General features: G+C 40.9%; 1 protein-coding gene across 12 annotated transcripts in view; it reads right to left on the reverse strand.

Annotated features, from left to right (window-relative positions):
- Nucleotides 1–24,073, reverse strand: part of SH3D19 (SH3 domain containing 19) — an 84,219-nt gene that overhangs the window by 56,110 nt on the left and 4,036 nt on the right. For 3 of the 12 annotated variants that reach the window (XM_021393747.1, XM_021393749.1, XM_021393746.1), the window contains exons 2-3: nucleotides 21,386–21,512; nucleotides 2,241–2,280 (exon numbers count right to left, since the gene is read on the reverse strand). In XM_021393747.1, coding sequence (XP_021249422.1) covers nucleotides 2,241–2,280; nucleotides 21,386–21,512 — 167 coding nt within the window. Of the gene's footprint in view, nucleotides 1–2,240; nucleotides 2,281–3,243; nucleotides 3,271–18,225; nucleotides 18,289–20,724; nucleotides 21,164–21,385; nucleotides 21,513–22,500; nucleotides 22,518–24,073 lie in introns of those variants that run through there. The other 9 variants (XM_021393754.1, XM_021393756.1, XM_021393750.1 and 6 more) reach the window with 8 other exon arrangements.

Raw genomic sequence — 24,073 nt, forward strand, 5'->3', positions numbered from 1 at the left:
TGCACTTCCCGGATGCATCCCACAACATGCAGCTTAACAAAACAAAAAAAAAATGAAGTAGTAAAAAAGATGCCTTTGAGCCATTTTGCTTTGTCTTTCCCTTGTCACAAGCTGCCCCTGGAGAGAAGAAGGTCATGGCTGTAGACACTCATAAAATGGCATAAGTAGTCCCCAGTGAAACTCAAACGGCTCTGAAATGCTGCTTGTGTTACATGAGAAGTAATGCGCTGTAGTTTAATTAAGTATCAGACGCTTCAGTATTTAGTTTTCTCTCAGTTTTTACAGCCAGAGATGCTGGTCTCCTTGTGCCAGCAGCTCTCTTCCCAGAGATGATAATGGTCAGGCTGGGGATAAGAAGCTCATTCAGCAATTCGTCACGCAAAATTAGAACACTGCCATTATAGTACAAGATGAACCACAGAGCGTAGCAATATCAATTAGAAGAGTAGATCATTCAAATAAGGCAAGCTGCTTCTACTCTGGCCTAGGAGCAGCCACCAGACATACACAAAACCACACTGTCCTTTTAACAATGACTTGCCTTTCTCACAGCTCACCCTAAAAAAGCAGAACTAATGTTACGTGATGGCCAGTAAGACTGAGAAGGTGACAGAAGATACATAGATCTAATTAGAAGCCATGTGCACTACTGTCAGAAATGAAAGACTATGAAAAGCTCAGTTTTCTCAACACTATGACCAACTTCCACTACACTGTTTATTTCATATGCTTTCCATAGGAGAATTTGGAATCTGTAACAAAGACAACTTCAGGAAGAATTTCATTGTCAAGGCAGTCCACATCTGTAATTGTAATTCCACAGGAACAAAAATGGAAAAAAAAATTGCTTTTGGTCACTAATTAGATCTTCTCAAATACACTGCAGAAAAAAAATGGTACTGGTAGGAAGGACCAACCAGATGAAGTGGTAACAGATTAACTGTTTCAACCTTAACTTAAACATTTTGATCATTATATTTCCTTTTGGTAATAATTTGGTTTTACCTTATTGTAATATTACATATTCTAATAAAGGTTCAAACATGTAGAGTACTACTGCATCATTTTAAAAATGCCTGATTTTTTTCTTAATGGTAAAAGGAAACACAGTAACTGGTGTTTCAAGTAGACAGAGACAAGTCATCTTCCCATTGCAACACACAGCAATACACAGCTGGGAACAACTACACTACTGCTGGGTAGATGGGAGGGAAGGGGCAAGTATCCTCTCCCCCATCACATCACACAGGAGATATAGTACATCAGCTGCACTACAAGAAGGTTACAGTTCCCTCCATTCTTCTGGCTATAAAAACTACCCCAGTGTACTGTAAAAATGTAATAACAAAAATAATTAGACTAAAATAAAATGAAAAGGTTATGTCACATCTGAAGGCTGGGCACCAGAGGTGTTCTGTGGAAAGGTACGTTATGAAGGAATGGGGGAACCGCTGCTAGTTAGTCTGCTCCATCATTTTACTTCATTAAAGTCCCATTATCCACCACAGGATATGGAAGAGATCTTATTCCTTAGTGGAGAATTGATGGAAGAGTTTGAAAATAAGACAAAAAGGAAGTAGATGTAATTATTTTTTTGTTGTTGTTGTTAAATAAGAGGACAAGAAAAGTTATAGAGAACATTTAGAAGAATTAAAGGAAAGTGTGGCCTTGCAAATCAATCGTTTCAGAAGTCTCTGGCAATTTCTGATTGAAATTTGGGATAAAAATAAGATGTGTGTGTGTGTCTGTTTTAACACCTTTTTGTTTGCTTTTCCCCATTTTGAAGCCTTAGGGACGATAGAATCAGAGCTAAAAGAACAAAGTATTGCTATTCTTGACTGTACCAAGAATTATTTTCCCTGCTACAAAAGCCAACGCTCAAAAGAATACAAAGGCAAAATTGACGAGTGCTTCTTGTCTTAAATCACAGTTTTATCAAACAACCACGTACGTGATAATAAGCAAGCATTTTGAACTTACAGTGCACACAATTACAGTGTAGGGAACCCTGATAATTCCTTGAAAAATTTTATCCATAAGAAAAACTAGATAAGTACCCTTAACACAAAGTTATTTAGCAGGTTTTTTTTGTTTTTTTTTTTAAACTGTTACCAAAACAGAGAAGTAGAAGAAAGCCATTTTTTAAGTTTCTGGCTAATTTCATAATTCATCCCATAAAAGGAAAAAAAAAGAAAAGAAGGAAAAGAAGTGAAGAATAAATGCAGGAATATGGTTCTTACCCTGATGAGCGGCAGTCTGGTTTATTTCTTTCAGAGCGATCTGTGAGAAAGGAGGCATAGTATCAGCACAAAACTTGGATATACTTTGGCAGTACTAGCACAAAAGTCTTAGAAGAACTGTCACACCATATGACTAGCAAAAAACCAAAAGCTGGTTCTGTCATAAAACTTTTTCTATGCTGGACTATTCAGTCAGAGAGAAAGTAAAATCACTGCAAGTTTAATGTTTGTTAAAATTCCTCCATCCAAAGCAGAGCGTACTTAATGTTTTACATTAGTGCTTTAGAAGCACTCCCTCCCTTCAGCTAAAATGAATAGGACTTTAGTTTACAGTAAAAATAAGGGAGAGGAAAGAGGAAAAAAGAAAAACCACAGATTACTCAGCGCAAAAAAATCATTCCATGAATCACAGCTGGCAGAATTCCCTAACAGGATGGGAGAAAAATCAGCAGCTGGTTGCAGCAACATCTGCAAATACACTGAATGCAGTGCAGCCCATCATTAACTCTTTCACTTCTGGACCTTCTAGATACTGAATCTTTCTATGCTTTCAGAAGGGCTTTGTTTATTCAATGAGTACGTTGAGTAACATATGTGCATTAATGAGATGGACTAGCAATAAAAATCTATACAGTACAATCACATGAACTCACATAAACATCTTCTGACAAACAATTTATCAGTCCTAGATGTGTTTCTATGTTTTGATTGTTTACTGAAAGCTCTAACACGCAAAGAAAAAAACACTTCTAAGGGTAAGATTTATCAAACAAGCATTAGAAATACCCATCATTCATGCTTCGCTCATGCTCTATCAGTTATATGCTATGTCCAAAACACCTCTTACCGTAAGATTTTTGATCTGCCTGAAAGAGAAAATGGGATTTGTGTCCTCCTAAAATACATGTATTCTCAAATTAGAGGGGTTTTTAGACATTTATGACAAGAATATCTACTGTGCAACCGGAAGGATATTCTTACACCTTCGTGCATCTACTCTGACCTTGGTCACCATGGTGCTGATTTGCTTCTGATTCTGTGCGTCTGTTCAAAAGCAAGCTACCTTCCCCCGTTAGTAAACAGTTTATTGAAATGCTTCTTTTTATGGAAGAGTAAGAATCTTCCTGGAAAAAAAAATAAACATAGTCACAGACTACATTTTGAGCCCTAAAGCTCTACATTGAACTTTTTTTCTTTTATTAACGTGTTTGTTTGCATAGCTTTACCTCATGTTCAGAAGGAATATTTCTGTCTCCCAAGTTTTACGTGCTCATGTGATTAAATTTTGATTTAAATGGAGAAAAAAATCATGTCAGTAGTGCTCAAATATCTAATGCTTTTTCCACCCACAAGTGCTCCTATTGAGCTGTCATAGCCATACAGCTCATAATTTATTGTGTTTCTGACTCACAGCGCTCTCCATTTCATCACACCGCGTGATGCTCTTAGCTAGAAGCAGCACGCAATGTCCCAAACCGGAGTTACAGCAGCAGTTCAAAGACACACAGAAAGGCTCCTTCCACCTTTGTCATTTGTTCATGTAACTCCCTTATCTCTGAGTATGCAAAAAAAAAGACACCCAACAAGCAGCCAGCACTTCCCACTGAAATCTGCTTGCCATCTGTTGCTTGTTACCAGCATTCCCCGACATTTACACAGCCACAATCTAAGAGAACTCAGAGAAAACCTTCCTACTTCTAATCAAGTAGTGTAGGTGTACCAGTGAGAAGGAAGCAAGGGAATCACAGGCAATGTAAACAAGGTCTGTCGGCTCTCCCCCTCAGCCCACAACCCAGCTGCAGATCCACCACAGTCCAGCACACCACTGCAGCCTGCTAGCTCAGGAAATCACTGCATTTCTCCTCTCTCTTTCCTTTAATTTCAACATTGAAACAGGAAGCATTACTGCTGCTTTTACACATTTTGCTTATGGCTGAATTTACAGACAGCACATCATCCACATATACAATTGGCCTTACTAGTAAAAATAAAGACAAATGTAATCCAACAAGCATACAGCTAGTTCTTCAAAGAAGAAAATAAGATCTGTACACATTTATGGTTATTTTGAATTTAGTATTTTATTTCTTTTTTTTTTTTTAAATAACATGCGTAATAGGAGACTCAAAGAGCTGACTCTATTCAGCACCTACATTTTGCAAATCTAGATACTATATAGGTATTATGTACAAGCACCAAATCAAATGTCACACACCTCTAAGACAAGCATACACAGAATGGACATGCAAATCTTCATGTATATTGCACATTAGATACGTATTCATACACACAGGTATATATTACATATAAACACATGCACAGATCCCAAACTGTGCGCCCACAATAGGCTCCCTTTAACTCTGTATGTTACTTCAACAACCAAAATCTCCGCAATTTCTCCCAACAGAAATAAGCAATTAGAGACAAAGATCTAAAAATCAAATCTGGCACAGTGGATTTTTCTCCCTGTCCAATAAATAAATTGCTATAAAACATTTAGGACATGATACCTTTCTAGCATGACAGGGTATGTCCTTCAATTCTAAACTCAAAGTCAAAGCCACATGTCAGATTATAGCAAGCACTGAACGCGCACTAAGCTACCATGCACAGTAGGGTAATCCATATCCAGATATGGGAAATTTACTTGCAAAAAATCCACTCCCAACAATAGACACTACCTTCTAAAAACAAGCTTCCACAGATGAGATGCTTGCACTATTGTCTACCATCCCTATGCTGCTTAAGTACTACAGTTCCTTGCTGTGTGTGGTTACAGTCAAATAGGCCAGGAATTCCTAAACCTTTGCTGCCCTTAAACAAATACAGCCTGCATAGGAGGAGCACATTATACTTGTTCAGCTGCAGGATGCTGCACAAAAAGTCAAGAAGCTGGCAGGTGGAGCAGATGAGACAGAAGTCAGACTCCTGCCTGAGGTTGGGAAGACCACTGCCAAATTTTAAATACAGAAGGATCAAGGAAAATACTGGGACACAAAAGGTGTGCTATTGGTACCACAGCTGCTCAGAAATCTAGTTTTTATATGAAAAAAATCACACTGTATATATCCCACAGACATATTACGCCTTCTTTCAGCATTCAAAACTGCACAGCAGACAGAAATGTCATATTCCAGTTGCATGCAGAAAGGGCCAGGTTTCTTTAACTGGCAACTTCCTTAGCCTTCAAGAAGGGGAAAATCATCTTCTTGGTTTTTATTCCCAAAGAAAATATAAACTTAACCACCAGGATAAATATAAGTGACAGCACTTTATTTCAGTTCTTCCGCAAACCCAGTGTCAACGGTTTACGAGCGTTCGGCCCGATTCCGTGACAAAGGGGACGGGGGACCCACGGGCCCACGTCCCGGGAAAAGGGGAAAAGGGGAAAAGGGTAGGGAGATGGCCCTGATAGCAAAGAACAGCGGCAACAATCTGAGGAGAAACAAACTAATTTACTAAATAAGATATCGGAATGCAAAACAACACACTATAATACAATATAATTACAATTTAAGCTGATAAATCCAATACAGAGAGAGAGAGAACGTCCCAAAATCAAGGTAGGCCTTACTCTACTACCGACGATAAGACGGCTGGAGAGCGAGGTGCTGCCAAGACGAGAGATGGGTGGAAAAAGGGACGAGGTCTCGTGATCTGCAAGTTTTTATACTGCGAGCTTTTATCTTTTCCCTCCGGCTGGAAAATGGTAACAGAGGAGCAAAGTGCCATGGGAATGTAGTAGTCCTTCTCTTCTGAGAACCAGGTACATTCATTACATGATGTTATGATGTGGAGTACCAATAACCGAAATCATAAAACCATGACACCCAGAATAGCTTAAGTTCTTGCCCAAAGGACCACCAAATCAGACAAATAAGGCTTTTAAGTCACATTCTCTTGCTTTAAGACAAGGGAAAAGGTAACTCTCACCAAAGAGAGACATTGTTTTTCTCTGTTTATTTTGCAAGATTGTCCAAGCTATCTTGTTGCTAAGAGCAGCTTCAACTGAGAAGTGTGCTCTCATTAGAAAAAAATTTAAGTATAAACATGAAATGCTGTTCAAAACGGAGTGGAAATTTAACAGACATTCTGCTGCTTCAAACATGCAGAGTAAGTGGGGAACTTCCAATGCAATTACCTCTTGAGGTAGAACTTACTACTCTTAATCCCTCCCCTCCTCAGCTCCACCTCTTCTAACAAAGAAGAATCAGCTGAAGGACAAAGGGTGGGACACACAACTTACACTCTAAGGAAATACTATATTTTCATCCTAACTGTGGCTTGAATAGAGCAGCTACCACAGTGGGTAGGACATTGTAGCCATCTCCAGTAAGAGGCTTCCATTGCAGCAAGCTCATCTGTGCCACTCTTGTTTTTGGCCCACGATGGTATGGCAGTGGTTTCATAATGAAAAGCAGTAGGAGATACTTGTAACAACTCTTCTGCAGCAAGGGCTAGCCTCTGTCTAAACTAGGCAATAGGAGCAGTGGGCTCTTAAGCAACATTGTTGCCAGTGCAGAAATATGATAGATACTGCCTTTATATTAGCAACATCATTTTTGTAGTCTTGACTATTATGCAGCTGGTCACAGATAAAAGTTGCAGCAGTCTCCATTAGACAACCGCATTAGATCAAAAGAGCCCCAAATCCCCATTTCAAGTTGTCCATATACATAGGGCCCTGTCAAACTAAACATCTTCTGGGGAAAAGATCTGCATTTGTGCAGGAATTTCCATGCTAGTTGTTTTATTTGTGCTGAGATAAGCTTTAGCGGCCACTGGTGTTGCCATGTTTCTGTCTTCCATTTTGTTAAGGCAGGATGTGGTTCATGGCAGCTCTTGCTCCTTTTAGCATTTCTCTCAGGTAAGAAGTTATAACAATGCAAATTAATTCCACTGTATAGAATCTACAGTGAATTTCATTCAATTTGATTAGAAGCTGCTATACAATAAAAACTGCAAGACCAAGTATTTATCTGTATATTTCAGCATTGTAACAGCGGAGTCCCTTATCAGTTGTTTAAAAGGCAGAAAGCATGAGGAGAAATTAATGAGAAACTTGGAAGAAACTTTTCTCATTAAGTTTGATGCATAGCTTTCCCCTTCCCCCAGAAGGCCACAAAAACAGGACACAAGGTTTACAATAGTTAGGGCAGGCATTTTTTTATACCTGCTTTAAATTCTACAGTATGCTACTAAATTCCAGAGCAGTAAATTGGGGAAAAGAATGAATTACATACCCCACTGCTCCCTGCAATGAAATGGCACTGGCACTATAATGCCAAACTGAGCCTTGTAAGCACACAGTTCATTCTTGGAAATAATGCTGGACTGATATATAGCTGAAGGGACACAAACAAACACACACAGCCATAAGAATACACTGAACCTCTCTGGGTGACTATTTAACCTTGAGACCTACTTACCATAGTAAAGCTTCTAATTATCCAAAGACCACATTTTTAACTTGCTAAAGAGGTTAACAATAAGCTACAGTCACCTTTAAAGCCTTTTGTGCACTTGCGCAATATATAAATGAAAAAATAATTTACATATCTGCTAGTGCTACATTTGCTGCTGATTTGTTTTTGTGGGAGGTTATGCCTGCATTGCAACAGCAAAATTGTGAGTGCACTGGTGTAAACATACGTCAGCCAGAAGAGAGGGGCCGATGCAGAAACAGAGCAAGAAAAAAGACCGTGTAAGCTCTCAGTATTCCTCAAAGCTGTCTACGTTGTAAGAAGCTTGACCATGTTCAGCACTGGTTACTTGCACTGAGGACACGAACAATAAACAAACTACATGAGCAATCAAATATATCCAGCAGATGCATATGTTAAAACACTTCTACCTTCTAAATTTTAAACGGGAAACTTATGATACATTCATTTCCAAAGCTCTATTTTCAAGAGCAGAGTAACTTCCAGAGGTACAAATCAGCACACGTTCAGACGTGACATTACAGTGGGCCAGTGCAATGATGATGTACCTCAGGTACGTGGCATTAAGGCAGACACAGGTATCCATATACCCTCAGTATCACAGTGGAAGCTACAAAGAACCCTGCTACCTAATCTCGATATTTTCATAGAGGAAAGTAGAAACTGACTTACCTTTTTGATAGAAATGTATAACCACAAAATACCTTCCAGTCTAGGTACTGAAAAAATGATCATTTTACATTTCTGAAAAACATTCTGCTGCTGTTGCTACCATGAGCAATAAAAGGAAGTTAACTTTCAAGAAGATTGTACTACCATTTTCTTCCCAGAGATGCACGATGCCTGTCTAAGTTCTGTTTAGTCTTCAGAAGACATCAGAGCACAGCCTTACACTAGGTCTGCCTGTCAGAAGGTGCTGATACACAACATGTAATAAATGCAACACAGACAGACGTGTAAATAAATTCCTGGTTCCTACACTCTATAAACAGAGCATTTTAGAAGCAGCCATATACTGCATTCAAGACCTAAAGGTATTGAATGACTTTTCTCCTCAGGGGTTTGTAGACCAGTACATCCAGCATTAAGAGCCACAAGCTTTGAACATCACTGCATAGGCACACTTACCTGTCACAACATGCCCCTTTGTGTTGCAGAGTCTTCGCTGTATACATTTCAGCCAATTGTTCATAACTTTTGTAAAATCATTTCCTATTTTACAACTTGGAAAAGATGTAAACTTTATTTGTGAAGGATTGACGCTATAAAGTAAGATGATCTATTTTCAGATGCAAAACACTTAACAAATTTCACTCTTTCCTCTAAAACCCAACAAACCTCCCCTAATCCCACCCTCATTTAAGGGTAATTAAAAGTTTTCTGAATTTGCTTACTCAAAACATGTTCCTATTTTTGAAGCAATCCTCAACGACCCATTTCTCCAGGGTAATCTTATGCATTATGCTCTTGTAAGTTAAGTCTCATTTAATGTGAGTGAGACATGAATTCACAATGCGGTGCTGTTGAGCAGTATCAGCTAAAGATATTCCCAATTCTGTAGCAGCAGCAACTAATTCAGCTTTAAAATAAACTAAGAAAAAAGTCATTCTTGATTACATGAACTCACTGACAGCAATGCTGACAACACAACTTCCAAAACCTTTATATATTTATCTGGAATTTAGGCATTATTGTTAGTGGAAGGAAATGCAAAGGACTGTATGTGGGGAGGAATCTGGAGAATAGGAGGGTGAAAAGACACAGAAAGAAAAACACGACCTTTTTAGTAACACACTAAATCATAAAAAACCAAATCTATATAAAGATAACTATACCAGGCAAATAACAATTTCTCTTAAGATACCACTGAAATACCCAGTAGCTGGTTATCAAATATTTGTAGTCCCTTATTAAGATTGTTTACCCACTCCAAATAAGGACACCTAGCAAGAAAAATCTTGAACCTGTTATTTTGTGGCAAGTACTTTATAGAAAAGCACATCTGAAATTAGTCCAGAAATTAGACTAGATATCAGAAAGAAAATCTTTCCTGTGAGAGTGGTGAGACACTGGAACAAGTTGCCCAGCGAGGTTGTGGATGCACCCTCCCCAGAGGTGTTCAAGGCCAGGCTGGATGGGGCTGTGAGCAACCTGGTCCTAGAGGGAGGGGACCCTGCCTACAGCAGGGGGGTTGGAAGCAGATGATCCTACAGGTCCCTTCCAACCCAAAACATCCTATGATCCTATGTTAATAGGATTCTTCTGTTAAGAAGATTTTCCTCCACTGACACTGGTACTTCTGTCCAACAGTGCAACGGAAATAAAAGATTCTCTGAAAGTAAAGACGACAATTGCTTCTCACATAGACAGGATATTTTTAAAACACTACAAAATGGATTATTCCCAAAAAGGTCTCTTGCACTTCATCATAAAGAAGAAAGGATACGCAAATACCGTTTGGTCGTTGAAGACCATCTTGACAAGAAGTCACTGTGCTCTCAGATAGCTTTGCAGCTGGACTCCATGCACTGTGATTTCACGACCTGCAGAAGGTGCATCTGAGCAGGAAATCTGATTGTTCAGTGACCAAGACTTCTGCATCAGGCATGGTCCATGGGAAAATGAGAATGTGCAGACCAATCTGACCAACACTAAAATTAGGGTCTGACAACAATTTGAGACAGGAAGCTGAAACAGGAGCCCACTTTAAACAGTGGGAGCGCATCAGAAATTCTGTGCCTGGCACACAGGGTTGGTTACTTAAGAAACCCATAGGTCCTCAGTGACTATGACAAGAACTGGAATACCTGAAAAATCATAGAATCCTAGAACAGTTCGGGTTGGAAGGGACCTGTAAGATCATCTAGTTCCATCCCCCCTGCTGTAGGCAGGGACACCTCCCTCTAGACCAGGCTGCTCACAGCCCCATTCAGCCTGGCCTTGAATGCCCCAGGGAGGGGGCATCCACAACCTCACTCTGCAGCCTGCGCCAGCATATTACCACCCACACCATAAAGAATTTCTTCCTAATACCTAGTCTAAATCTACCCTCTCCTAGTTTAATGCAATTTCCCCTTGTCCTGTTGCTACATGCCCTTATAAGAAGTCCCTCCTCAGCTTTCCTGGAGGCCCCCTTCAGGTACCAGAAGGTCACTATAAGGTCCCCCTAGCACCTTCTCTTCTCCAGGCTGAAGAGCTCTAACTGTTACCTTCTTATCACAGGACCGCTTGCCTAACCAGTGGGGAACATTTAGGTATTTTCTCCTGTTTTGGGGAGATAACGATTTGTTAAGAGGGAATATAGAGAATGAAAGAGAGGGACAACAAGGACATAGCAGGTCAGAAAAAATGAACACCATCCACTGGGATAGGAGAGGCAGGCAACCCTCTTGGAGCACAGAGATTTTATACTACTTCTTAAGAACCTCATGCACACTCAGAAAAAGTTACCATTGTTCGCAACACAGGTTGGTGTGTTTATTTAAAAATTGAAAAAACATGGATAATTGGACAGTTTGCAAAATGTAAACATATACAAATCATAATAAAAATACTGTATCTCTTTGTGAGCAAAATGAAAGCTCTAAGTCACAATTCTAAGCAACATCTTAAAAATAACCATTCCTATTACAGGCATACACCTTTAATTCTTTACTAGCGCCCCCAGTACTTCAGGTTAAACCTGACTGCATCTGTCTCTGGGCTCCTGAGAAATTACAGTACTTCAAAGCCCTCTCATCTCCTTCAGAATGTTTAGCAATTGTACTTACTCCTCTTCCAGTCTTTCAGACAATACACAATAGAAAAAGCTATTTGGAAGTAATTTTTCGGCAGCTTCTAGCCTTAACATCAGGTTAGCGCAGCTAGTCTTCAGTCTTCTAAATACAAATTCCACTTTTACTCTATTGCTGCTCAAGGTAACACAAAGTAGTTCCTCTCTACTGCTCAATGAAATGCTTCAAAAGCCACAAGGCATCTTTAAACAACTGGCAAGAAGATGGTAAAGCCATCAGCATCCAGAAAAGCTGAAAACAAGGTTCCTGTGTTTACCACAGATAAAACAGGGATTCCTGGGCACCCCGATAAAGCTGCCAGTGATCATTCCAATTCTTCAGTACCTTAGAGAAACAGTTCCATCCCCAAGCACACCCAGACCTCACCTTCTCCCTATCCTGTTCCTGTGCATACACCAAAGGCATCAAAGGATCCAGCAGAGGCATCCAACCTACACTAACAAACACCTCAATTTTACTCTGTTGCCAAGAGCATAACAACATACCTCAGCGAAATAGTTCTTGATGATGGACCCATCAATGCCAACTGGACAGCAAATAGAGAAATGAAGTGTGCTTAGAGTAACAGTAGCATTTGCTATGCTTTCCCCAAAGTAGATGCTGGTGATCTACAGAGAGCTTAGCATATGGGAAAAGTATGGAAAAAGATGCTTTGTCCTCTTGACATTACACCTATTACTGCTTGAAACGTGAGGTCTGCAGCACTATCCCATCTCATCTCTCGCAACGCCACTCTGGCAATACCACTTTTCCAAGCATTGTCTTGACCTTCTTAAGCAAAGAAGGTGGTGGACCGCAGCAGGCACCTTGCTTTCCAGTACCCTATTCTCAGGCGAGCTTCATCATTCCAGTTTGGAGATCACTGAGTGTTTTTTCAAGACACACTTGGAGAATCATCTAGACCTTCAAGAAAGTTCTAGAAAGATCTTGGAAGAGACCTTCAAGATCACCAAGTCCAACCATCAACCCAAAAGGTGCACAAACTTTTGACAAATCAAAGCTTGCAGTACTTGTCATGAGATAACAGTGGCACTTGGTAATGCCATTTTCCAAGCACTAGCTGAAAAGACAGATTTTTCCAAATCTTTTACTTTGATCCCAAATCCCATCCTTTCTACTAGTTTATATAACATAAATTTACAGTGCAGACAATCATAAAATGAATACAACACACTGAGGGAACAATTTATTATGTGAACGTTATCGAAATGCTGAGTTTGTTCCCAGGCTTTTATGTCCCATCACTCACACAGGGTGAGCAAGCAATATTTTAATAAATAACACCACAGCACTCTGTTCACTCAAAAATTCTTGTAAATGATTTAACACAGATGTGCACAACCTGAATCAATTTTCATGTGTTGATCTGTGATACTGACTGCTTGGGTTTTAATGCAAGACAGAGTGCACAATGAATATAAATCTATCACCTCAAGAAAACAATTTACATTTAATTTTAGCTTGTCTCCTACATATAGAAATAAAATGCTATAGCTGAAGAAAAAACAACCACTAATAGCTTATTTCATGCACACAGTATCCTGTCTAGAAGGAGAATGCATCAAAAATACCTTTGTAGTAAACAAGGTGTCTGAAATTTACTTACAGTTTTTGGAATATAAATCACCATGTTCAAAAACACATTAAAAAAGCAAAATACTTACAGAACATTCATCATCACAATCCAAGAACTAATGAATATCCAGTAAAAATATCAGCCAGTATGTAACACGTAGTAATTGATTTTAAATAACACATAATTAAGTTGTGCTCCTTGCTACAACGTAACATTTGAAGGTCAGAAGTGTAAGTGGTTTTAAAAGAAAAAAGAATTAATTTAACAGGGACTTTCACACTCAGCTTCCAAGAATTTCCTAAGATACTGGCTGCAAAAGAGAAGGAATCCTTATCGGTATTAAAAATTAAGTTCTAGTAGAGGTTTCTTATACGCTTTCTTTAAGACACTTACAGGCAGTTGTAAGAAACAGATTTCTGAACAAAATTAATCTTTTGTCTGATACATCATAACTTTCCTACAGACATCAAAATTATCAAAGTATTATCATGTGTTTTTTTTTTCAGTTTGCACAGAGGGGCAAATAATTTCAGCTTTACTGTCATCCAGCCCTTCAGGCTGGTCCCAAACACAGCTACATACAGCCACAAGAAGCAGAAATAGATTTTTTTTGTTGTTGTTCTGTATGCCAAAAAGATTACAGTCCAATGAAGTTTATCTCTGAAGCATCTTATTTAGAATTCCATTAAGTCTTGCTAAAATGCCCTCAGGCCTCAAGTCAAATGTCAAATTGATGTTTTTAGAGTAACACAGCCAACCCACAGAAAACTGCTCATTTACAACTCCACCTGAATCAGTTAGTGTAACACAGCACCACATCAGATAATCAACTTAAAGATACTGATATCCATAAAATACTGTCTTTCAAAATTCATAAAGTATTGGGAAAATAAACGAAGTTGTCCTGCTACGCGCCATCATCCACTAAATCTATGCTTGCCCTAAAAACTTATTTTCGTCCTTCACTGAGGGGAAGGATGATTGCCAAGAATAAACCACAGACAGATAATAAATTGTCTTCTCAAATCCACAGTTGGAATGCTTCAGTAGCTTTGGTATGTTGCTTTTAAAGAGAAGAGCAAAAACCTAGGCTAGCAATTTGGCTGATGCTTCATCGCTGGTTTTGTACAGTTTAAAATACTGGTTATGTGAAGCAGAACTGTCCAGTGAGAAGACTGAAGGGACCAGGCTTTTTCAGTCCAGTACAGAGGAGGCAAATGAGTTATCTAACAGCAGCACTCTGCTGTTTGAAGGGCAGTAACAAAACTCACAAATGCAAGCTCTTCCTGGTATTAGCAGACAATATAACAATTGGCAATGATCACAACTAAAGCTCAGGACATTCAGGATGAATATGAGGAAAAACTCCTTCACTAAGAGGTAGTGCAGCACTGGAACAGGTAGCCTGCAGAGGCTGCAAATCCTTTTTTGGGGATATAGTTCACAACATGGCTAAAGAAAGCCTTGCTGGATGGGTTATGTCTCAGCAAGATTCCTGCTTCAATTTGGAGGCTGGACTAGGCCACCCCCAGAACTCACTTTCTGCCAACTCTGCCACTATTTTAGGTCACAAAAATCAGGAAAGCAATTACACAGTACTATATGTAAAGCATTGCATTTAACTAGAGATAATAAGCATCAATGGAATAAATTTGTCAAATGGTTTTAAATCTTTCAAAATAAAAATCCATACTGCACATACAGAGAGAAGGTTGACACCACCTCCCCATTTCCAGATTTTAAGTCAAAGCTATACTGTCAAAGTTAATTATTAAACAATGTTATTTACAAATATTAAGCCTGTTTCATCTGTAAACAGAAACTGCTGTGGTAAAAATTTAGTAAGAATCACAAAATGGTTTGGATTGGAAGGGACTTTAGAACTCCAGCCCCTGCCATGGGCAGAGACACCTCCCACTCGGCAAGTTGCTCAGGGCTTTCGCAATGACATTGTGGCTCACTCTGCCCTTTGCTGTCCATATCCTTTTCGTTATGCAACAATCTTGTTTTATTACTTCTTACCTTGACAGGAAATGATTGATTACAACATGCAGTAAATAGCATGGTCTTTGGACAATCATAACTCAGTGGGTTGTTCTCTTCAGCTATAATCTCGTCATTCCTTAAGCCATGATTCATTTGTGCCTCTCTTTGGCTGTAATTTATGTGAAGAAGGTTCATTCCATCACATAACTCTTCATTATTATTTGTCATTCTACAGTTTCCTCAGCTAGGAAAACACTACACCCTGTTGACTATCACAAATTATTCAGCTACTTTCCTCAGAGTAGCATTTATTTTTAGAAGGATTACTTCTTCAGAAGACAACCTTCATTTTGGTTCAGTTGACACTCTCGCCCAAACTGCAAGTAGGTTTTTTTTCCTCACCACTGACAGTACACAAGAATTCTAAGATAAGATGATGAATTTCCACATACAAGCTACATTATCATCTTCACAAAAACTTCGTGTCTTATAATTACTCCAAGCAAGCTAGATTTGTAGACCATTAAACTTAGTGGAAACATGCACAATAACTTTAATGAGCTATAGAAGCAGCCTAATCAGGTAATCTCTACATGATACAACAGACTAGCTCTAGCATGAGATTATTACATAAGAATTAAAGAGAATGAATAATGTAATAAGTGTTTTACTGTGGTGGTGCCTCAGACAATTACAAAGATGGAAGCCCTAGAGCCTGAATTGGGACTACAAAAACTAGAAAAAACCAAATCCCAAGAACTATGAGCTTTTAGTCGAGCTGGCAAACAACCCCTCCACCTCTTGAACTTGCGATCCATTCGATTAAATAAACAAACACTCCAAAACTTTCTCCCTCGACCCTCTTTTTAAGGGCTTCTTGTGTGCACATGGACAGGCTAGTAGATCACATGAATACTTCATACATTTATTCAATACAATTATCTGTTCTGTTATTATCTTTTTCCCTTCTGAGTATGAGAGTAAATGGTTACTCTCGCTACAGAAAAGTTGAGCAGCTTCCAGATTAGCACTGAAGGACACAAGAATGCAGATGACAAAGTTCCCAGCTGAGCAGTGTTGACTTCTGTAAGCAGAAGCAGATCTTTACAATTCATAAATGTAAGGCTTAGTTAAGCTTAGAGTAAATACAGCACCTAAGTCGTAAGGCCGCCTTTCCTCTATCACATTTTCTCTCTATCCCAGGTCACGATACCCCATGGGAGCAGTTATGGTCAAGCTGTTCATATCATGGTTCCATGAACCCTAAGGAAGATTATCACTTAATCAGTTTCAGGTTGAACCTCGTGAAGAATCTCAGATCTTATTCTTTTATCCTGAAGACTGACCGTATCTTTTACACTAATGTGGGAACAACTACAACTTTCTTGTATCAAATTATTATCTTAAAAAAAGTCCCTGATGCCTGCAAATTACTGTTCACTGCATTTCATTAGCCACACTACACAAACATACCTCCATAATCTCTCAGCATGTTGAGAAGGGCAATGTTCAACCTTAATTTGTCACATTTGACACAGCTTATTGTTCTCAGCTTCCAAAACAAGTCAGCACCAGTTTGATGTGGGAATTGTGGGAGTATAAAAAATTGATCGAATTGTGAACTAGATCTTGTTTTGGCTAAAAACCAAAACATTCTTTCAGTTGATCAACCAAAAATGGATAATTTCACTCATGACCTAAGTTTGCCCAGTAGAGCTGAAAAAGTTCCAGAAAACACTTGAAATTGTGTGGAGAAACAGAAACAAAAATAATCAGAGATGTTTCAGTCAACATAGCAAAACTTACAGCCACTGCGTAGGAGCAAACCACAGACAAACATTTGCCATAAAAAAACAGTAATATTAAATTAGGTTAATGTCTTTCTGTATTACTGACCATCTGTAGTTTTAACTGCACATTAAATTACAAATCACAATAGCTCTTCATTACGAACTTAAATAAATTTCATTACCAACTTCTATATTTGGCGATTTTACTTTTTTTTTTTTTTAAATTAAGGAAACATCTGTTACATCCATTATAGACTATTCTTTCTCTAGGAACACTGACCAGAATTCAACATGAAATGACATAGATACTAAAAGTGTTTAAGTTTCACATGTATTTCAGGTAACACCAGAATACTGAAATTCACTCTCACTCCTAACAGGGCAAGCCTTTTGTGCACAGACACAAAATTAACCAATGCACTTCATAACTAAGATTTACTAGACTCACTATAAAGTTTCCTGTTAGTCCACTTATTTTAGTAGGTACTCACAAGAGAAGCTAGTCAAAACAGAAAAGTACACCACATTAGGGTCCAAAATTAAATTGGATATAGCCTGCAAGTCTATAGGAAAAGAAAATTTTGAAGTTTGTTTGGTTTTTGTTTTTCACTACTCACAGCACTTCATTAAAAATGTAAAAAATACTAATATTCTTAATTAAAAAAATACAGTTAAAATCCAGTGTTCTATGACTTCCCTGAATAAAAATGTACATGGCACAAATATGCAACGAAAGAGGAACAAAATGAGGGAAAATCACATTATTTTACTTATTTACATTGCAGTTAAAAAAGTTTCCCACAAGACTAGCCTCCCTTCCCACAGCAGGTGGCTAGGCAATTCCATTTAATTAATCTGTGCAGTTATTTTTCTCTTCCATTTTTAAATATCCTTGTTTTCTTCCTTATCACTTGAACTGCAGAAAGAAATAAAAATCAGACAACCAGCAATTTTCTCAAAGAGAAAATCATTCTATTAAGAAGATTCTCAAAGTGTTCCACTTCTATCTTCTCCCAGTTTTTCCAGAACATGCTACTCAGAAAACCTTTCTTGAATTCAGAGTTAACTCACCTGTTGGCATGACATGCAGTGGTGTCAACAGGCCATCATATAACATGTTAAGCTATCTAAGATGACCGTCATGGACAAGCATGGTTCTGATCCCAACTCATCCACCCACATCTCCAAATAGTCATTCCATGCTTTAACATCAGTGCTGACACTTGAGTACTACTTCAGCAAGCTTCTTCATCTTATCAATCCAGCAAAAAAAATCCAAACACTCTAATCCAGGGGAAAAAAAAAGAAAAACACACCAGTAGATCTCTAACAGCTCAAGCTACAGTTTCACAGCAATCTAAGCCAAACTAACTCCTGGCTAGCATAGCATCTTACCTCCCTCTGGCTGCATGTTCCCACTCTCTCTTGTGCCAGCTTCAACATTCATCAGATTCTGTACAGAACCGCTCCAGCAAGCTGAATCAGCAGAAAGTCATCCACCAAAGAGAAGAAAAACAGCTTTCTGCTGGGCCAGTGCACTGGGACACGTTGGTGCAGGTCCTAGCGAACAAGAGCCCCAAGCTCAGCCTCCACAGCCACTGGGGAGATCAGCCCATGCTGCCACAAAAACACATTTAGGACTTCGCTCACCAGCAGGTCAGACAAGTAACAGAGCTTGTCACCCCAGAGAGAGCAGAATTGCAGATCCAAGAAAGCAGTGACCCCTCTAGCAGCAGGAAGCTGCTAGATTAGCCTGCTTCACCCCCTTGTGTCTGCAGTAGCACAACCGTGACAAGATGCCTAGGAAAATACACCTTCAGTCAATGGCATCCTGTGTTCTGGTCCCTCAGTAAAGCACAGCTAATTACATGTCTCAGTGTTTTATAAGTCAGAAGTATTTCTGGACTTTTACCTTTCAACTAACTACCCCTTATTTTGCGTACAAGCCTTGTCTGTGCAGGACAAAGGTGAGCAACTGCCCCTACTTTCATGCATACGCTAAACTTATCAGAAATTTCATTTGCACATAATCACCAGGAGTTTAACAGACTGAAATGCTTAAATCGGCAGTCAGCTAAGGCACATCAACTTCTGAACACCGTAAAAACACTCAGTACGTTATTTAACATTGAACTTATGCTAACACTTTGTCATTGTACATTGTAACTGTACATAATACACAAAAAATACACTTATTTTCAACAGGCTTGTAGATAAAGGTGCAAGGGAAGAACAACAAACTCATCCACCTCACAAGATATTCTTCACAGATGCCTTATGAACACTCTGCTGGCACACTTTGTGTCTGCTTTCCAGTGCAGAGCCTTTGGAGCAGATGGAAGGGAGGAGCAACAGCCACAGCAGAACGTTCATCATTTACACATTCTTTACATTTACATTGTCTACATTAAAGTAGACAGTGCCTGCCTGCTTTCAGAGGGGGATGTCAGGACAAAAGAGTAAAGAAAATTTAAAACTAAAGAAGTGTTATTTACTATTCATTAGTAGCATTTTACCTACGAGAAACTGTCTCAATAAGAAAGCAAAGATTATATATATATATATATGTACACAAACTGCAGAAAGAAGTTTCCCACCGATAAAAATCTCCAGAAGAACCTTTAAAGAACAGGCACCAGAACTAGCAGCTCATACATTTTGATACTGAAGAAGCTGTACAAGAACCAGCACTGGTTTTGCACCCTGCCCTCGATGAGGTGAAATCCTGTGCATACACCAAGCCACAGTGGCAGCTGCTAATCCAGCACCTGCCCAGGAATGCACTCGCACAGCTAGGGCTGCAGGGAGCCACAGGGCCAGTGTGTTGTGAGCTTTCCTCTGCAGCAAGATCTCTCAAACTGCTGTGTCTTCTCATCTACAAGGGAATGCTCCTGCTGCTCAAATGGATGCAAAACCACATGAATTGTACAAGTTATTAAAGCATTAAGGTTCTACCACAATTACTAAATGCCAGTATATTTAGAATTCAACGTGAAATATGAAGAGTAGCTGGTATTTTCCCTGGAAACAAATCTTAAGAAAACAGTTCACTCAAGAGGAAATTTTACACCATAAGAAGAGGAAAAAGGTCATATTTACCAACTTAGTGGCCATGGAAAACATGAGACAGGCACTGCTTGTCAATTAACAATGAGAACTGAATTAAAGAAATGACCTCAAATGCTGACAGGACCCAATGGATTTCACCATATCAAATAAACGCTTATTTCAGTCAGCAAGCCTTCCTACAAAGCTACCTACCTATAAAGTTTGCTCCCAAGCTCCTGTCTCCACACTTTCTTGTACGCACTAGTTCTTATCTCCTGTTTGCCAAAGCTTCCCATCCTTACCTACACGGAAATAGTTACACGTGGACAATTTTTAAATCTAGATGTACCTCCACCCCAGGATTTACAAGAAGAATCAGTTACATATTTTATTTCATGGTATGTTGAATATCTGGATGTGTCTGGTGAGCAATACATGTCTACATTACCATTAGCTTGGAAGAACAGTCTTTCAGAGCGCACTTCACCACCCTCAGAGCACACATTTTCAGCTCATGCGAGGCAGGGTACCGATGCACCCCTACCAAATTCACGTTGAGTGACACCGACTGGGTCAGCACGCTCCAGCAGAGCTGCTAACGCGAGCCAACCCATCACAGGAATCCAGTCCCACCAACCAGGCTAGGGCTGGTCACTGAGGGGCACACCAGGTCCTCAGCGTCAATTGTTCAGCGTAGAACACTCTAGCTGCCGCCTCGCAACTTGCAGCCGGGAGCCCCCGCGTCCTTGCAGCGGGGACGCCATGGCTGCTCGGCCTGGCAGTCCCCAGATGGCTGACGTCCCAGCCCATCGCCTCGTCTTCCTCCGACCCCAGCCCGCCCCTCACCTGCTGCCGAACCCAGGGCCCGGCGGTGCCTCCTGCCGAGCTCCCGCAGCTCCTCCTCGTCCTCCTCCAGCCTCCAGGCTTCGGCCATCGGCGAGGGGGCGCGGCCGACGCCGCTCAAGGGCTGGGGGATACCATGCCCGGCTGGGGGCCTTCCTGCCCCTTCCCAGAACGGCGGGGGAGGCCGACGCCTTCCCTCTGCGCGGCAGCCCGTCCCTGTCCCCGCCGGGCCTGCCCCGCACCTGCGCCCTGCCCGCGAGCTGTCGCGCTCCCGCCGGTGGGGCGAGCGGGGGCGAGGCGGGAGCCGGCTGCCGAGGAGAAGGAGGCGGCGGCGAGAGGAGGAAAGGCAGCGGAGGCGCCGGCTGCCCTTCCTGCCCATCCGCGGCTCGGCGTCAGCAGGAAGCCCCACGGCCGCCTGGCACCACCACAAAAGGGGGCGGAGGAGACGGCGAGGGGAGGAACTCGCGGCCGCCGGCGGGCAGCGCCGCGCCGGGCACCTCGGGGCTACAGCGGGCCGGGGTAGCGCCGGGCCTGGCCGGACCCGGCCGGACCGAGCGGGCGGGCCTGCCTGCGTGGGTCCCGAGCAGCCCCGCGCTACAGGATGAGGGGAACGCGGTCGGTGTCTTCCGTCCCTTTAAAACGAATGTATAAGAAGGCTGCTTACTGCGAGGGACCCGGCAAGCTGGGAGCTCCAGCAGTGTGTGGAGGTGCAGGTGTCGCAGCAGGGCTCCTGCACCCTGCAAGTGGTAGGGTGCAGCCGAGGCAGGTGTCTTGCTCCATCCTGAGAACACCTGGACAGGAAGAAAGGCATAGGAGACATAAAAAATGTGCAGGGGAAAGAAACGCAGCCCAACCCTGCAGATCTGGGCTCTGGGAGGCCCATTGCCTTACAGCTGTATTGAAGGCATTCAAACAATGGCCAGCTCTAACTCATGACCTGGAGGATGTGGTTTTTGGCATGAGGGGGCCTCTTTAGCATGTAGGGGCTCTCTTAAGCCTCTAAAGGAGAAGTGATCTTATGTATGCACTTGAAACCAGTAAATACGCATTTCCAGGACCAAAGCGATATGCAATATCTGGCTGTGCTTCAGGTTGGACACTTTGAACTCAAATGCAGTTTCAGCTTTAATTTTTTTTTTTTTTGGGGGGGGGGGCACACTTGCTTGTATCTAGAATCAAAACAACATTGTTTCTTCATGTAATATAAGTTACTGTAAAACCAGTTCATAAGTCTTTTTACAGGTGACTCTGCAGTGGGCCTTACTAAAGAAAAAGCATACAAGGAAGTAAAATTCAGCTTCAGAGCAGGTAGATAATGGACAGTAAGAAAAAAAGTGACAATAAACTAGACCAGGAAGATAAAACTCTAAGTAATCCCAGTGTTGAGCAATATCTGTGTTGACTCGCTAAGCACCGTCTCCTCTCTGCACTCAAGTACTGTGCAGGAAGAAGAAAGTGTTTTATAATATATAAATACAAAAGGTTGGCTTTGCGTTTATTTCTGTTTTGGCCCTTATTTATTAAGTTTTTTCTTCCCTCCCCCCCCACCCAAGCATTTAGCATTCAAGCGGTATAATAGTTCTAAGAAGCACGTGCTATAAAAGGACCTAAGGCCAGGCATTAAACTGAATGCACAGTAGGACTGTATTACAGACAAGTCAAACCTGCCACTACAGGTATGTGTTCTCAAAAGTCACGTGCTCCAGAGGAGCTCTGTAGGGGAGGAGTGCGTGTTGGCTAAAAGACCTCACGAATTCCAACACCAGATCAATACCTTACATTTGATCTAAACTGAGTATGTAATTCCTCTGTAGTGCACTTCCGCTACAGACGCTCTAAAGGGGTTCACCAGAAGGCCTCACCTTTAAGAGGAAAAAAGAAGTTCAAACACAGAAAAGCATGAGGAAGACCAGAAGGGAGTAAAGTTGCTGGAATGTATGGGTGTGACAAAAAAAAAACAAAACCCAAGTTTTGCCAGATCTGCATCATACAGCTAAATTAATGTTTCTAGAGATCAAGCTCCACAGAGAAACATGGTGAAGCGCTATAACACAATGGAAAGCGTAGCAAAGTCCTAGGCTGCAGCAAGGGAAGATAAGCCCAAATGCAGCATCCATGAATGCAAAAACGAAGGAAAAAGTCTGCTTACCCTTGGAAGGCCTTAGGCAGGCAGGGATCTGCCAACCCTTAAATGAGGTCTGGGAAGGGGTGGGTCCTGGCTCCAGCCCTTCCGGTCACTCAGGTACATTGCACGCAACTGAGCTCCCCTGGGTTGGCCCTGCCTTCCCACCAGGTGCTCAATCACTGGTTCAAGCCATGACTTAGCATTTCCGCTACACGTGGCAACAATTGGGGGTCTAAAATTATATAGGAGACAAACATGGACGCCATGGAAAAGGGATAATGAATGTACTAGAAACAATCCTCCGTGTTCTTAATATACCTGAGACACAATTTTAAAAGCCCAGAGAAAGTCCTACTTACAAATGAAAGCTCAGTACTTTGATTATGTAGAGCAGTGAGGTCCCTGAAGTGCCAGCTTGGCCGTACACCAAGCTCTGCAAATGGGAAATGCTGTCAGGGATTGAAGTCCCTATTCAGAGCTAGAAGATTAAGTGATTAAGAGATGCCTGGAACTGACCAAGAACAGATTTCCCCAGAATGGAAGAGATCAAACTGTGATACAATTCATAGGTGGATGCAAGATTCAGGTAGCAATAACCAACATACTACTGGAATCTACTGGAAACAGTTTCCAATCAGTACTGCCAAAAACAAGTGAAAATTGCCAGCATTTGAATAAAATTAAAATACAACACAGCATTGCACAAAATGCTCATATCAGACTTCTGAATTTCTTATTGCAAAAAAATCCATGCAATAATGCATGTTACCTCCAAAAGGAGGTGGCTTACCACCAGGTAGAATTCCTCAGGACACATTCTCCATTGTTATATTCACACTGCCCATGTGCAAATGCCACAAGCATTCAAGCTTAGAGCTTTTTTTTTTTCTTCTTTTCTTTTCTTTTTTTTTTGCTTTAAATGCCTGCAGAACAAGTGAGTGTTGGATAATATACAGGAATGTGCAGCATAGTACATTCTTATCCTCTTCACTTCTCTCAACAGCAAAATCTGCTAATATGCAAAGACTAAGGGCACAGATGGAGATGGAGAACATTGTTTCTTACAAAGAATCATTTTCTAGTGAGCGCTTGTCCAGCCACACTCATTCATACTGTGAGTGTGAGCTGTTCCTCACATCCAGTTTATGTTGGTGTTCCCAGGTGATCAACAGATTCAGGGTTGCTCTATCAAAGCAGCATCTCACCAGAGGCTTGGTATTTGATAAA

This window comes from Numida meleagris, chromosome 4 (genome assembly GCF_002078875.1).
Source record: "Numida meleagris isolate 19003 breed g44 Domestic line chromosome 4, NumMel1.0, whole genome shotgun sequence".
Classification (NCBI taxonomy): domain Eukaryota; kingdom Metazoa; phylum Chordata; class Aves; order Galliformes; family Numididae; genus Numida; species Numida meleagris.